Raw genomic sequence first — 15,022 nt, 5'->3', positions numbered from 1 at the left:
TTGTTATAGTAGGGCATATAATATAATATTATTTTTAGTATAGGTTAAAATTTGGAAAATATTATTTTTTTGTTAGTATGTAGTCTTATTGTTTTTTTAGATGTTGTGACTACTAATAAATATATATTTTAATTTTTATATGAAATTATGTTAATCATGTCAAATAGGTTATAAGTGTTATAGTTCAACACGTTGACATGAAACGAGTTGAAATGAATCGTATCGTATTGACATTTTTCTAATTAATTATTATACAAGTCAAAACGAGTGATACGACACAACTCATTATTTAAATGGATCTAGTTTAAAGTCCGAAAGTTTGACATGTATATCTTGACGGGTTGGGTTTGAATTGAGTATAATCAAATGTCTATAACTTGACACGATACGTACACAACCCGTAAACACTAATTGCAATATCTTTCTATTGGTTGTAGCTTACAATCATAATTAATTGATTCAAGTAATACTATATACAATTTTAAAATGTACAAGTCTTGCACATTTTTTTTAAAAATAAGATCTATAATTAAAAATAATAATTTTTTATATAAATTTTAGATTTATTCACTTTTTTTAAAAAGAATGTACAAAATTTACCTACCATAAAACTATATAAATATTATTTCTCTTAAGAAAAAAAGTTACTTAAGAATGCACGGTGTGAATTCAAATAAAGAAAATAAATTCTATAAATTATATTTCTCACGGGGTAATATCATTATCATTTTTTAAAGTCTTCTTTCAAAAATAAAAAAAGGATAACCATGTGGTTTTCTATTGTTTCTCGCATGACTGAGAACAATGCGGAGAAGACAGAGATAAACCAAAGCGACGCCGTCTAAACTCGTCGTCCCCATCCGACCAAAATCATTCTCTGGATCCGAATACACGATAGCTGCCGCCTCCGACTATCCATGAACATGAACCTGCTGGTAGGTACACTCATGAACCTGCTGGTAGGTACACTCTCTAATCAACAAAACAAAAGATTTTCCATGATGTCTTCCATTTTCTATCCATTTCTATTGCGTATACACTTCAATACAGGAAAAGCTAAAGATGCAGAAGAAGGAGCCCCAGAAACCACCCCCCGAGTCCCCACTGTTCTGGACCGAAATATCCGAATCCGTCTCTCGCCGCTTTAACTTCGATAAAGACGGTCAACTCTCTGTTAGTCCTGCTTATATATATTTATATACTTTTCTGTTTCTTCTTCTTCTTCTTCTTCTTCTTCCCTTAACCGAAACGGAAGATTTTGGGGTTTTATGTAACTTAGATGAAGATTTTGGATGATTCAAGACCTGTAATTCAAAGAATGATCGACTCCTTCCTCAATACATTTTTCCCCTCGGGATATCCTTATAGGTTAGAACTATTTTTTTTTCGCACTACTAGGAAATGAACCTTTTACTCATTTCTTCCTTTTTTCAAATTATTGCTTTGTGTAATTGTGACAGTGTCAGTGAAGGATATCTTCGGTACACGCAGTTCCGGGCTCTACAACACTGCTCCAGTGCCGCGCTATCGGTGTTATCCACACAGGTCTCTTTTACACTACAGCTTAAAAGTTCTATCAAGTTTCCACTTTGTCACTCAAATACATATTGATAGATAGTTTGATAGCAATGTAGCTGTAGTTTATAAAATTTCCTGATTTTATTTCTCGAGTATTTTTTCTTTGTATGCCTAAATGCGGATATCTATCTTGAGGACTGAGAAATTTAGTTTCTGTTTATAAGAACTTTTTCATTGGAGTATATGTTTTAATTCAATCAGCTACATTCATGCTTGATTTGATTCCTGTTCCAACATGTGTGCATGAGCTCAGAAGCTGTGACGGCTTTTTGTTTGTTCTATTTTGTTCTATATGCTCATGCTTGATCCTTTGCAGTCACTGCTGTTTGCTGCAGGCTTGCGACCCACACCTGCCCAAGCAACTGCTGTGAGTTGGGTAAGTTTTTGTTACTTTGGTGAATGGTGGATGTGACTGGTCCTGCCTGTCTGCTGGTTAATATTTTCCTGCTTCTGTCTCTTTTGTGGGCATGCAGATTCTAAAGGATGGGATGCAGCATGTGGGGAAGCTCATTTGTACCAATTTGGGGGCTAGAATGGATTCAGAGCCTAAAAGTTGGAGGATTCTAGGTTGGCATATTTTGGTCCTAGAACTTTGTTTTTAGTGTTTTTGCTCTTTTTCCTTTATTTTGAATTTTCAGGTTAGTGGTTTTTTTTTTTTCTTCAATAGGCCTGGCCTGCTAATTTTATGAGTTGCCTAACTGGACTGAACCTTGCATCTTGCAGCTGATGTGCTCTATGACTTGGGCACTGGCTTGGAAGTACTTTCTCCCTTATGTCCACATCTTTTTCTTGAGGTGGCAGGCCTAGGCAATTTTGCTAAGGTAGACCATCCTTAATAACATATGCACACACGTTTAGGTAGGACTGAAAAAAATTTTCTTATCTTTATTTTATCAATACTTGATTTTCTGCTGCTTTCGGAAGTTGTAATTTTATTTTGACTATAGCCCTTTAGGTCCATCTGTTTAGTTTAGTGGAGCTCTTAGTGGACCTTCTAACCTTCCCTCCATTTTTTCCTTCAATCCATAACCAGTGAAAATACACCATACATTCCCCAACTCCCAGAGTTCTTATCGTGATTCCTCTGTGTTGAACTTTTCTTTCTCTGCCTTTTGAGTTAACAGGGGATGGCAGTGGTCGCAGCAAGAGCGACGAGATTACCAATATACTCTTCATTTGCCAAAGAAGGCAATCTTAGTGATCTTTTCGCGAAAGGCGAGGCCATCTCAACTCTTTCCAATGTCGTTGGATTAGGAGCAGGAATTCAATTAGCATCTACTATTTGTTCATCAATGCAGGGAAAGGTAGTAACCAATGCCTAATTTCCAGAATTTAAGAACAGTTTAGCTTATGTTATTTATGGAAGCGTAATGCTGGATTGCAGCGTTACCTTTTCTTATTAGTTTCTTAGAATATCATGGTATGAGAAAATTACTCCAAGTTGTTGGTATATTTTTCTGGAAAATGTGAATAATGAAAGTGTTTATATATCCTACAATAAAGTCAAGGGTCCACTACTTTAAGATGAGGACCATTTTGGGGAGTAAGAAAGCGATTTGGAGTTAGAGAAGAAGGGATGGATTTTGTATTTTGTGGACTTAAAATGTACTTGATTATTTTAAACTGTTTTTTCCCCTGCCTTAAAGCTTTTTGCCTCAGATTCACTGTCACTTTTCTCTTTGGTAATAGCCCAGGGCCCCAGATCCCATCTAAACAGCAGACCCACAAATGGTTCCACTATCACAAAATCGCCTTCACAGGTTGAGTACTTATTCACAATTGTAAAATTAAATACAGGACACTCACAGTAGTCCTACATTTGGTCTCATAATGTCATGTCATGACAGAACATTACCAGGGAAAAAAACCATGAGAACTAGTCGGAAAATTGCATTCTCACCATTGTACCTGGAGGACTGCCAAAAAAACCATGAGAACTAGTCGGAAAACTGCTTATCAAAAAAAAAACTAGTTGGAAAACTTTTGACTACTTGTTACATATCCTGAATACAGTTAGTGGCAGCCCTACTTGTAGTTAGCCTCTACCATTGCACACACGCGCGCATGCGCACACACACACACACACACACACACACACACACACACATATATATAAGAAATGAGTTAAACCAGGTCTTCCTATAGATGAATCATTTATGTATATCTAGTCACAATTGATGAAGTTACTGAAAATAGGTTTATTAGATTGTAGGGTAATAAATCAGGTTAATTAGAATTCTAAAGATGTTATTGGTTTCTGGTTTTTTTGGAAGTTCTAGAGCATGGGGAATGGTGCTTACGAAATCTTGATTCAAGATTTGGTAATATAAATCAAGAGAAATTTGAAGTGCTTACTTGTTTAGTATTTTTGGTGATGTTATGAGTCTTCTATTTTTATATAAATATTTGCGGTGGTTCAGAACTAATATCTAATGGCATTTCAGTTGGTTGTCGGACCTCTTCTCTCAATCATACACATATACAGCGTCATTGAAGAAATACGAGCAGCTCCCGTAAACACATTGAATCCTCAGAGAACTGCAATGATTGTGGCGGATTTTCTCAAGGTTTGTTTTGAACTTCAGACATATATTTCTGTTATGTTATTTTTTATTTACCAAATCATTTATGTTTTTTCTATTATTTGACTGGAAATTTGGAATCCAACCAGACAGGGAAAATATCCAGCCCTGCTGACCTTAGGTACCGAGAAGATCTCCTGTTTACTGGGCGGCTAATAGAAGATGCTGGAAATGTAAAAGTGGGAAGGGCTTTGCGCAAGGTCGTGAAGCCTTCAAAACTCCAAGAACTGAAACAAATATTCCCCGAGGAGAAGTTTCTTTTGAATCGTGGAAATAATTGGGTTGACATGGTCTTGACGCATGATGCTACTGCTGAAGATGCATTGAGGGGGTGGCTAGTCGCTGCATATGCTGCAGATATGGAGAAGTCCTCTCATGAGCCCAGTGCCATTGTTCTGCAAGATGCTTATGAAAAGATGAATGATGTGTTCTCTCCGTTTTTATCCGAATTGCAGGCCAAAGGGTGGCATACTGATCGTTTTCTTGATGGAACAGGAAGCCGGTTTGCATGGTAATATTATGTAGTTTCAACAATTCTGTACTTTTTCCAAGATATAGAAATTCTTTGATTTGCACGATTGGGGTTTTCGCACTTTCCACACAGGGGACTGCTAGTGTTCAGGGAGGTAGGAACCAGTTGTAACTTGCATGAAGATTGTAGGTCTGCTTTTGAAAATGAAAAATAGCATTGAAGTTTTATTAATCATTTAATAGAAGGATTAGTTTTACAAGATTCCTCTGGATTTTTCATCTCTTGGTCCTTCAAAGGCTGAGAGTACATCATCTTAACCTTCAACAAAACGCCAGGTAGTGCTAGAGAAATAACACTTCGAGCGATATGTGTTCGAACGATTCCTTTCAATTTTGCATGGGAAACGAGCCAAATCTTCTTCCTTTGGAATTTGAAGGAGGTTGTTCATTATAACAAATCTTCATTCAGTAACAGGATGGGACCCAATATCCATTATAACAAGGTTTTGGATATATCAAATCTTCCTTTTCCTCTCAATTTTACGAAAGGTGGAGGGAGCAAGCATGGTGGATTGCTGAGTTTGTATCTGACTCACCAACAAGGCTTTGATTAATGGAGAAAAAGGAGCATTTTGGCCCTTCCAAAAGTAGGTTAACCAAATAAGTTGACTACTAGTACTTATCTGCTCCAGTTTTTCAACATATTCTCGATAGTGGGTTGGCAAGTACACAGCCAATAAACTCGTCTACTTGCTTGCATATAAAGATGCACAATTCACTTCATAAATACAGACAATTCTTTGCCATTACTCAGTACTTACCTGCATAGAGAGCTTCCTGCTTCCCAATGGCTAGTACTGTTCTTCCCATCTTGGCTTCCCCTTTCATCATTTTCTACCTCCTCTCTTCCTTTTCCACCATTTTGGTCACTGCAGAAGATCAGGGCTATGCAAAAAGCCTAGACCCGAAACTACTTAGGCTCGAGAAACAACAGCTTACCCGCTTTCATTTCTACTGGCATGATATCGTCAGTGGCAGCAATCCCACAGCTGTTCTAGTTGTGCCTGCACCCTCCAACACTTCAACAGCCTTTGGTTTAGTGAGGATGTTTGATGATCCATTAACCGTGGGAACAAACATGAGCTCAGGACTGATTGGAAGAGCACAAGGGTTTTATGCCTCTGCTTCACAAAAAGACCTTGAACTATTAATGGTTATGAACTTTGCTTTCACCGATGGGAAGTACAATGGTAGCAGTATCACCATCCAAGGGAGGAACCCGGTGTTCGACAAGGTGAGGGAGTTGCCGGTCATCGGAGGCAGCGGACTTTTCCGGTTTGCTAGTGGTTATGCTGAGATCAGGACTCATACATTTGATATCAACACAAGAGATGCAGTAGTTGAGTACAATGTCTCTGTGTTGCATTATTGATGTTCTAAGACCGTTTGTGGTGGGCTATGTTGTTGGGGTGATATCTTTCGTGTACGTTGGTCACTTTTGACTACTTTTAAGCCAAGCTGGCCTGGTTTGCCTTGTATCTACATACTGCTTAAAATAAAACAAATGGATTACAAAGACTTTTTCATTACTATTATAACACAGAACAGACAAATAAATTGCTAATTTGTTCGGTGGTTTCCACCATCCTTCCACTCTAAATAATATAATTGAGTCATTGACCCAATGGCTCCTATACCTGTGATTGGTTCTCAAGAAAATGTATTGTAGCTCTGGCCGCCCACCTACCAACTCATATTCATATCAGCGGATGCCAAGAATGTGTGACACCGACATGGGTATTATTACATGACCAACCAATTGATTCAGAAAAAATTGAACTTTGGGGGTACTTTGAGGAATAATTAGCAAGCACCCCATATATCGTTGGAAAGCCCTACATCTCTTGCGTTTTCCCAATGCACTAATTGCATCAAACGTTGGAAAAATTACAAGTAATTTTGAATTTATCTTCCATTTAATTCTGACTTTTAATTTCTGCACTATGCCTATGGTCTTTTAGTGTCTCTGTCTGTCTTTTACATTCCAGGTTCAAATTTAAGTGACCATTAAAGTCTATATTCAGACTTTTAAAAGGGTATAAAAGAAAATGAGAAAGAAACAAGAGCTTTGGAATTGTCAAGCACCACTTACACGACATGTTGGGAAGTTTTGGCTCTTCCAGAAGAAGGCTAGCCAAATTGACCCGACTCTTCCTCTTGTTTTTCAACACAACAACCATTGAAGGGTCCCCAAATCATAAGATTCCACATTGGAGTTGTTAAGCACGTACCTACTACCAGCACTTTTTTATTTTGACTAATTGCATAGAAAGTCGTGGACTCTTTTTATAAATACAAACAACCTAGCCCTGTTTACAGACAGTACTTCTTTATTCTCTGCATTCAAGAGCTGCCATGGCTGGAATTCTTCCTACCTTGGCTTCCCAATTGATTGTTTTCTTTCTTGTCTCTTCCTTCTGCATAATCTTAGTCTCTGGAGAAGAAGAAGAGCATGTCTTTGGAAGAGCTCTAGACAGAAAGCTACTCGGGCTCAAGAAAGAAAAGCTTAGCCACTTCCGCTTCTATTTCCATGACATCGTTAGTGGTCAAAATCCCACTGCCGTCCAAGTTGTGCCAGCTCCCTCCAATGCATCAGCAACATTTTTTGGTCTTGTAAGAATGTTCGATAACCCATTAACCTTGGGGCCAAAGTTAAGCTCAAAAACTGTAGGAAAGGCACAAGGATTCTATGCTTCTGCAGCACAAGAAGAGATTGCTTTCTTGATGGTTATGAACTTTGCATTCACTGAAGGAAAATATAATGGCAGCACACTTTCCATACTTGGGAGGAACAACGGCGGCAGCAGCAGGGTAAGGGAGATGCCAGTGATCGGAGGCAGCAGGCTGTTTAGGTTTGCTAGGGGTTATGCTCAGGCCACCACTCATTCCCTTGAACTCAAGACCGGTGATGCCATCATTGAGTACAATGTATATGTCTTCCATTATTGATGTTCTTGACATATTTGTTTTGTTTTGTTCTCCAATTATTCCATCTTTTGATGTCACAGCTTTCGATAATGTCAGCCACTTAATCCAAGTGGGGTTGGTTTTGGGGTGTATTGAATCGCTTAAAATAATTAGACGTGCAAAGTACCATACTTTGCTTTCATTTTATATGTTCATCAATTTTTTTTGGTTTAACTTTCAAAATCAGAAATTCTTTATTTCCCAGATCATCATTTATCTAAAGTTTAGATTTTTAAGTTTCTAAATTTTGTACTCTCCTCTCGTTTATTGCTGTATCGATCTCAAATAACTACACTGTTATGTTATAAGGGCCGGGCTTCTTGAACATGTTGCTTTAATTTAATTAGAACTCGTAGCAAAATATTAAAAGAATATATATACAAGATGTGTTCATTACAATACTAACCTTCTTTAACATCTCTTTTATATAAGTTTTATTTATTTAAAAGAATATAAATGGCTGATGTCAATTTTTTTTAAAACAAAACAGGGGCTATTTTCAATTACATTTTTTTAATAAAACATGTAAGGGGCCTCTTTGGTGGGGCTTAGGGAGAGGGGGCCTTAGGCTACATTTGCTACATATGGATGCTGAAGTAATCTCAAATGATCTAACTTAATTTATAAATAGTAATGTTTTGTAGGTCACATTAAGATGTATTTGAATGTAAATAGGTTGAGATATGTAATTGAATACATGAAGTAGGTTGAGATGAATTTAAATTTTTATAGAAAGTTGAAAAAGTAGTAGGTCTCATCAATGATTGGTTTGAAATGAGTTGAGGTGATCTTGACAAGTCGCCTTGCATTTGAGTCGCCCCTAACAGAACTCCAACTGATACCGGACAGAATAGAGATTATTCTAAAGGCTAGTTTCAACAGATAATTCACAATGAATGATGACAAGAGAATCGTCCAAGAACTCAAAGAAAACGGCTCTGGTATTTAATAGAAAATAATCAATCTCTAGAATGACCAAAACCTGCCCACAAGTTAGTCTAAAATAGCTATAAATCGAAAATATCATAATTTTGCCAAAAATAGCAAAACCTTGAAAATCACACCAAAAATAAATACACAACTAAAGAAGTAATCTCTCAAAAATCTGGTCCAAATTGGTTTAGAATCACTTTCTAAACAATAAATAAAATATTACCATAAAATACAAAAAATATTTAAAAATGGAGGTTTGGAGGGGAAAACAGTAGATTTTGCCCCGAAAGCGATGCACACCGAGCATAGTCGGTGACCACGATATGTATGTCGAAAAGATATTTCCAAATTGGGATCATTTGCGCGATTCCGATACCCATAACCAAAGTTATGGCCAAAATACCGAAAGGTGCTCAAAATTGTCCCAAATCAGGGAAAGATCATTATTTTCTACATATTTGCGATGATCTGCCAACACAAGGTATTTCAATGCAATCAATGTGCAATCTAACAATGCAGTATCATATGACTTGGATCCTCCTCGATCACCAACTCTTCAATTCTACCCCACATGGCACGACTAAGAATGACAAGGTTTTTGTGGTCTAGGTCTATATATTACTATCCTAAAAGAAATGTACTACTATCCTGTCACTGACATGATCAACTTCGCCATTGAAAGGGTCCAAAGGGACTAAGTCTTGACCCTAAAAGAAATAAATTACCATGTTCTGTACGACTCAAGTAGCGTAAAAACTCTTCTTCACGATAGATTTTATCGTCTTCGTTCACACATGTTGATGAAATAACTATTAATTTAAGTGGTATATATATGAATTCAGTAGACATGACCGAAAATGATGAAACTTAGGACAAAAAAAAATAGTATTACTCCTTAGAATAGAGTCACTACTCACTAGATGCAGTCCGAGCTATCCGAGCTTGGGCCATATCATTTGAGTTGGGTAATGTTAGCACCGGCAATCTGGAACTTGGGAAACGTTGTATTGTTCAGGAATGTTTCCATTTCCATGTCTTAAACCCATGGTACCTAAAATCCAGGAGCTTTAGACCATGGGCTGTAAAGGCTTTTGAGGGGCTTATATAGACCTTTTTTTTAATTGCAGCCAGAAGATGGCACTTTCGGTTTCAACTTTCTAAGTTTGGAAGTGATCTTAACTCTCAAGCCTGTCCTATGATGGGGATAATGGGTAGCAATATCAGAGCTCATAGTTGTTTCTACTATGACAAAGAATGAAACTAAGATCTATTTTCACCCCAACATTATCCTGACATGGGATGAACATCCATCTTATGAATCTCCAAGTGACAGTTCTTCAATCCATGAAAGCTTGATCTTTGGATTTTGATAACTTAAAAACTTATAAAATTGGATCCAATCATGTCTTACTATTTACTCCTATTTATAATATTAGATGGCATTATTCAACCCATGCTAGTTTGGGCTGATGAGAAGAAAAGAAATAAGCCTGATCAGAACAACAATTTGCACCAGATTTGGCTGTTGGTCAGCAACAGAGTTTCCTTCCCTACAAGTGGTTGCTGAACAAAGAAAGATAGGACTTGATCATGGAAGAACAAAATGTCTTCCCATATAGCATTAAACTTCCTGGGAGGATAGGAATTATTGCAACAAAGCTAAGCCAAGGCCAGTTAACTAGCACCACAGAATCAGATTCAGAAAGAACCTCAGAAAAACCAGGTTGAAGACAGTATAGAAGCCCCTGCTTTAAAGCCATCATTTCTGTAAAGAGTGTTTGTTCCCACTCCTAAGCAAAGTGAAGAACCAAAGAGAAATCTTCCACCGTCATCACGCAACACTCCCCCCCACATCCAGCAGCTCCTAAGTTACTGGCACCATCTATATTGAATATAATCTCTATTTTGATACTCACTTCATTGTTTACGAATCTTTAATGTTAGATAAGTTGGTTGAAGAAAAGACTTCAAAAGAAAAGAAAGGGAAGAGATGGAAGAACTAATACCTTTTTTTATTAATCGAAGATTAAATTTTACACTGTATATTAGTCTTAACCAAACTGATCATTCTTAGGGCCGGTATATTTGGAAAATGAGATAAGATGAGAATTTTATGTATAGTAATAAGATAGTTTAAAATAGTAGTGAGATAGTTTGAGTTAAGTATGTATTGGGTTTTGGGAAATGAGAAATTGAAAAAATTGAATAAAAAATATTATAAAATTAAAATATTAATAGAACATAAATATATATATATGATAAATGATAGTTACAGTTGTGAGTGTGCAAGCGTCGTACAATCACTTTAAAAAAAAGTAAATAAATACGGAATTCACATTAAAAAAATTAAGTTTTTAATAGTAAGTCCCACTTTTTTTTAAAGCGACTGCATGACGTTTGTGCACTCTACGATTATATGTATCATTACTCTATATATATATACTAGCGGTTGGGCAATGTGCGAGGCACATTTGCCCGGTTGAAAAATAACTTATTTTGTAAAATATAAATATGTTTTGGATTAAAAAAAAAAACGTAGTCATAAGTAAAATAAGTAGTATATAGAGAATTTTTTATGAACTCAATTTATGCACCTAACAAGTGAAAAGAGATGTGGAGAATTTTTGTGATAGTGATAGTACTTCACTGCATAAATCAAAGCAATCCAACCGAAGAAAAAAAAATTAGAAGTGGTAAAATGAAGGGTTGGATTTAAATCTTAAAAATTTTAATGTACCAGCAGCAGCCTCGTCTTTCAAAAAACAACACACGTAGACATCATATCCTTAGATATGATTTGGATCGATATATTAATAGTAGTGACATGGTTTGTGAATAGTAATATATAAAATTATTTAGATTAAGATGTTTTATTTGATTTTAGAAAATGAGAGAAAAAAAGTTAAAATAAAAATATTATAAAAGTTAAAATATTATTGGAATATAATTTTTTAATGTAGTTTTTGTTTTAAAATTTAAAAAATTTATATTTAAGAAAATTGTAATAATTAGATTAACAAATTAAAAATATTTTATATTTAAATAATATTTTAAAAAATATATAAAAGTTTATGAAAACCTAAGAATCTATTAATCTCTTCCTCGAACTCAATAATTTTGTTTGGAAAGAGATAGATTGTCAATTCCCTCCTGATCCAATGATGTTGTAAATTTTTTATTTTTTTAAAAATGTTTATGATGATTAAAAAAATACATGAAAAAAAGAAAAGAAAAATAAAAAAATGAAATACATATTCATGACATATTTTCAGGTTACTTTTTTATTAGTTGTAGCAGTTCTCTTTAGTTAATCAAGAATATTATCATATTTAAATTATGTTAAAACTCTAATTATTTATAGTTATACTTTTTTAAAAATATTTAACAAAATTTCATTATTTATTTAATGATGAAATATTAGTATTTTATAAATGGCTTGGTTATTTTGAAATTAGTGGTACTTGTGTAAAATCCTATATGGCATAAGATTTTCTAATTGATAAAAAAAAGCACGTTTGCCACATCTGTCAAATTGAAGAAAAAAATAAAGTGTAATTTCAAATATTAAAATAGTCTAATGTATAAGAATAAAATTATTATTTATTTATGTTCATCATTTATTATGAAATTTAAATTATATTAAAAATTTAAATTAATTAGATAGTTTTTTTCTCTTAAAAATGTACAATAAAATTTCATCATTTATTTAATGATAAAAAATTAGTATTTTATAAATTAAAGTTGATTTTTAGTATATGATATAATAAACAGTAATAGGATATGCGAAGAAAAAAAAAACAGCTTCTTTATTGATCATTTAAAACTCAAAAATCAATATTTTTTCCACTTTTTCTTTCTTCCTCTCTCTCATTCCCTATGCACGATTGCGGTATTACGTCGTACATTAGCATTCACACAGACAAAAAAAAAAAAAAATCTTTACTGTTCATCGTTCATCATACTGTCGATGAACAGTAATAAAATAAGATAACATTTAAAAAAAAAAACCGGCTGATTTAGATTTACTGTTCACGATGAACAGTAATGAATAGTAACGTTATACGCTCTTTTAAGTATAGGCAGAGAAATTTAAATTATATTAAAAATTCAAATTAATTAGATAGTTTTTTTCTCTTAAAAATGTACAGTAAAATTTCATCATTTATTTAATGATAAAAAATTAGTATTTTATAAATTAAAGTTGATTTTTAGTATATGATATAATAAACAGTAATAGGATATGCGAAAAAAACATGCGAAGAAAAAAAAAACAGCTTCTTTATTGATCATTTAAAACTCAAAAATCAATATTTTTTCCACTTTTTCTTTCTTCTTCTATCTCATTCCCTATGCATGATTGCGGTATTACGTCGTACATTAGCATTCACACGGACAAAAAAAAAAAGTTTTTACTATTCATCGTTCATCATACTGTCGATGAACAGTAATAAGATAAGATAAGATAAGATTTTTTTAAAAAAAAAAAAATCGGCTGATTTAGATTTACTGTTCATGATGAACAGTAATAAATAGTAACGTTGTACGCTCTTTTTAAGTATAGGCATATATATATATATATATATATATATATATATATGTGCCAGCTGGTTAGCAACGAACTATTATGGCTTTTGTACTACTTGAGAGCATCTGCATGATCATATATATTTGGATTTTGGCCTCAAGAAAATTAACCGTTAAGTGACTTTAAAGTTTGGGGTCCATGAGAGAGGGTCCCAACCATGGGTCATGCATACTTTCTGAAAGGAGCTTTGCATGTTTTCTTACGGGAATGCCACTTGTATCCCATTCTGAGCAAAGGATATATAAATATATATATATATATATATATTATATCTGAAGTGGGTCATCTAAATCAATGCAGTTTGTGCTTGCCAATGAGGAGACACGTACAAAGTGAGAGGGATTAAGTGAACATAAACAAACGGAAAGCATTCGGCAAAAGAGAGAAAACAAACAAGCAAACGGAAAGCAGTCTTCATGAGTTGATCAATCATATCTATATATAGTACTGTTAAGTGTATCATATATATAAAAGGTGATGATGCTAAAGGGGATCCAGAACATGGTCTTCACGCTCCTTTACTGAAATTTTATATATATAATGAGCATATATATATATATATATATATATATCCTGATCTTGGAATTGGTTTATCCTCTGCAGCTTTGATGTTGTAGTGCAGTAGTACTGAGCTAGATGAAATACATGATGACATGGAAGATTACAAATGAGGAGGCCAGGTTTACTACTTAATATGATCTGTTGTTGTTTATAAATCAGTAACCTAATTAATTAAGGATACAAATCGAGATAGTGGAATTAAATTCATGTTTGATATTATATCTTTCTCAGATTAAGATGATCTTGGCTTTCCATCTTTTGTCTGCTGGTAAGATAGGGGAACAAAATCCACTTTATGTTGGTAGGTGATCATGAGATCAATTCATATAACATACCATTTTGACTACTTGAATTACATCAACCAACACCTGTCACCAGTATCCACTACAAAAAAATTGTTTATTTGTGATCAGTTAATTCTAAAGAAATGACTATTTACAGTTAAAATGAATCTATTTTGATCACAAATAATCTTTTCGCTACAATGAAATGGCCACAAAAGTCTATTTTTCTTGTAGTGATCCACCATTATCAATCAAATTGACATGATTCATCGCTACCATTTATATATATATACTGCATGCATGCAGAGAATTCTTTCATTAATTTTTGCCATCACCTCTTCCTACCAAAATTATCTTGCATTAACAACGTCCACCATAAATTAAAATTCCTTAGCAGTTTGATTTGAATCCTTACTACACGAAGGAGCTGGAATCTAAGAGCAAGAGGGATAGCTAACTACTATATATATATATATGTATCCTGGTCTTCTTACCATATCGAAAAAGAGAGCTGGGATGTGCCAGATTTCATGATGATTTCATTCTCAAGATCAGATCATTATGATCATCATCACTACTATATTTTTTGGGATTTTGGCCTTGCCATCATTAACTACCCCATCATGATCAACCATGCATATATATTCCCATTTCGTAACATCGATGATAATTTTATGTCGAGGGAATTATTTATTCTTTATTAAATCAAAACACAGCGTACGTACGTTGATCATAATTAGTACTCATTGATCTTAACTTGCTTTGATCATCACTCCATCAACAACTTTTTACACACAGATTAATTATATATTCCAAAATAACCGGCCTAACTGTACGTGTACGCGGTATCATGTTGCCAATTATTAGGCACAGATATCTAAATTAATTATTTAAAACACATATTTCTTGAAAGCTTCACAATTACCAGCATAATTAATAATTGATTAATAGTGATATGGATCGTTGTTGTCAGTTTAGCGTGGTTAGGCTTGTAATCAAGC

At 34.3% G+C, this 15,022-nt stretch overlaps 3 protein-coding genes across 6 annotated transcripts; all 3 read left to right on the top strand.

Annotated features, from left to right (window-relative positions):
- Positions 1–760: 760 nt before the first annotated feature.
- LOC109001677 (protein root UVB sensitive 2, chloroplastic) lies at positions 761–4,871 on the top strand. 4 transcript variants are annotated; one of them, XM_018979052.2, is made up of 10 exons: positions 761–935; positions 1,051–1,173; positions 1,280–1,368; positions 1,461–1,545; positions 1,895–1,954; positions 2,052–2,145; positions 2,302–2,399; positions 2,703–2,882; positions 4,023–4,145; positions 4,250–4,871. In XM_018979052.2, exons 1-10 carry the CDS (start codon positions 918–920, stop codon positions 4,673–4,675), a joined length of 1,296 nt encoding a protein of 431 aa, XP_018834597.1. In that variant the 5' UTR covers positions 761–917; the 3' UTR covers positions 4,676–4,871. The 4 variants fall into 4 exon arrangements, with proteins under 4 accessions (XP_018834597.1, XP_035541351.1, XP_018834596.1 ...); XM_035685458.1 differs by having other exon boundaries at positions 761–939; XM_018979051.2 differs by having other exon boundaries at positions 761–959.
- A 65-nt stretch (positions 4,872–4,936) lies between these two features.
- Positions 4,937–6,233, top strand: LOC109001678 (dirigent protein 22-like). The gene has a single exon (XM_018979055.2). It carries the CDS (start codon positions 5,479–5,481, stop codon positions 6,061–6,063), a length of 585 nt encoding a protein of 194 aa, XP_018834600.1. The 5' UTR covers positions 4,937–5,478; the 3' UTR covers positions 6,064–6,233.
- A 578-nt stretch (positions 6,234–6,811) lies between these two features.
- LOC109001679 (dirigent protein 19-like) lies at positions 6,812–7,813 on the top strand. Its single transcript, XM_018979056.2, has one exon. The coding sequence runs from the start codon at positions 7,047–7,049 to the stop codon at positions 7,638–7,640; it is 594 nt and encodes a 197-aa protein (XP_018834601.1). The 5' UTR covers positions 6,812–7,046; the 3' UTR covers positions 7,641–7,813.
- Positions 7,814–15,022: the final 7,209 nt, after the last annotated feature.

The sequence above is a fragment of the Juglans regia genome, chromosome 14 (genome assembly GCF_001411555.2).
Source record: "Juglans regia cultivar Chandler chromosome 14, Walnut 2.0, whole genome shotgun sequence".
Lineage (NCBI taxonomy): Eukaryota > Viridiplantae > Streptophyta > Magnoliopsida > Fagales > Juglandaceae > Juglans > Juglans regia.
The sequence above is the reverse complement of the archived record's forward strand: the minus strand, read 5'-3'. Positions and strand labels throughout refer to the sequence as shown.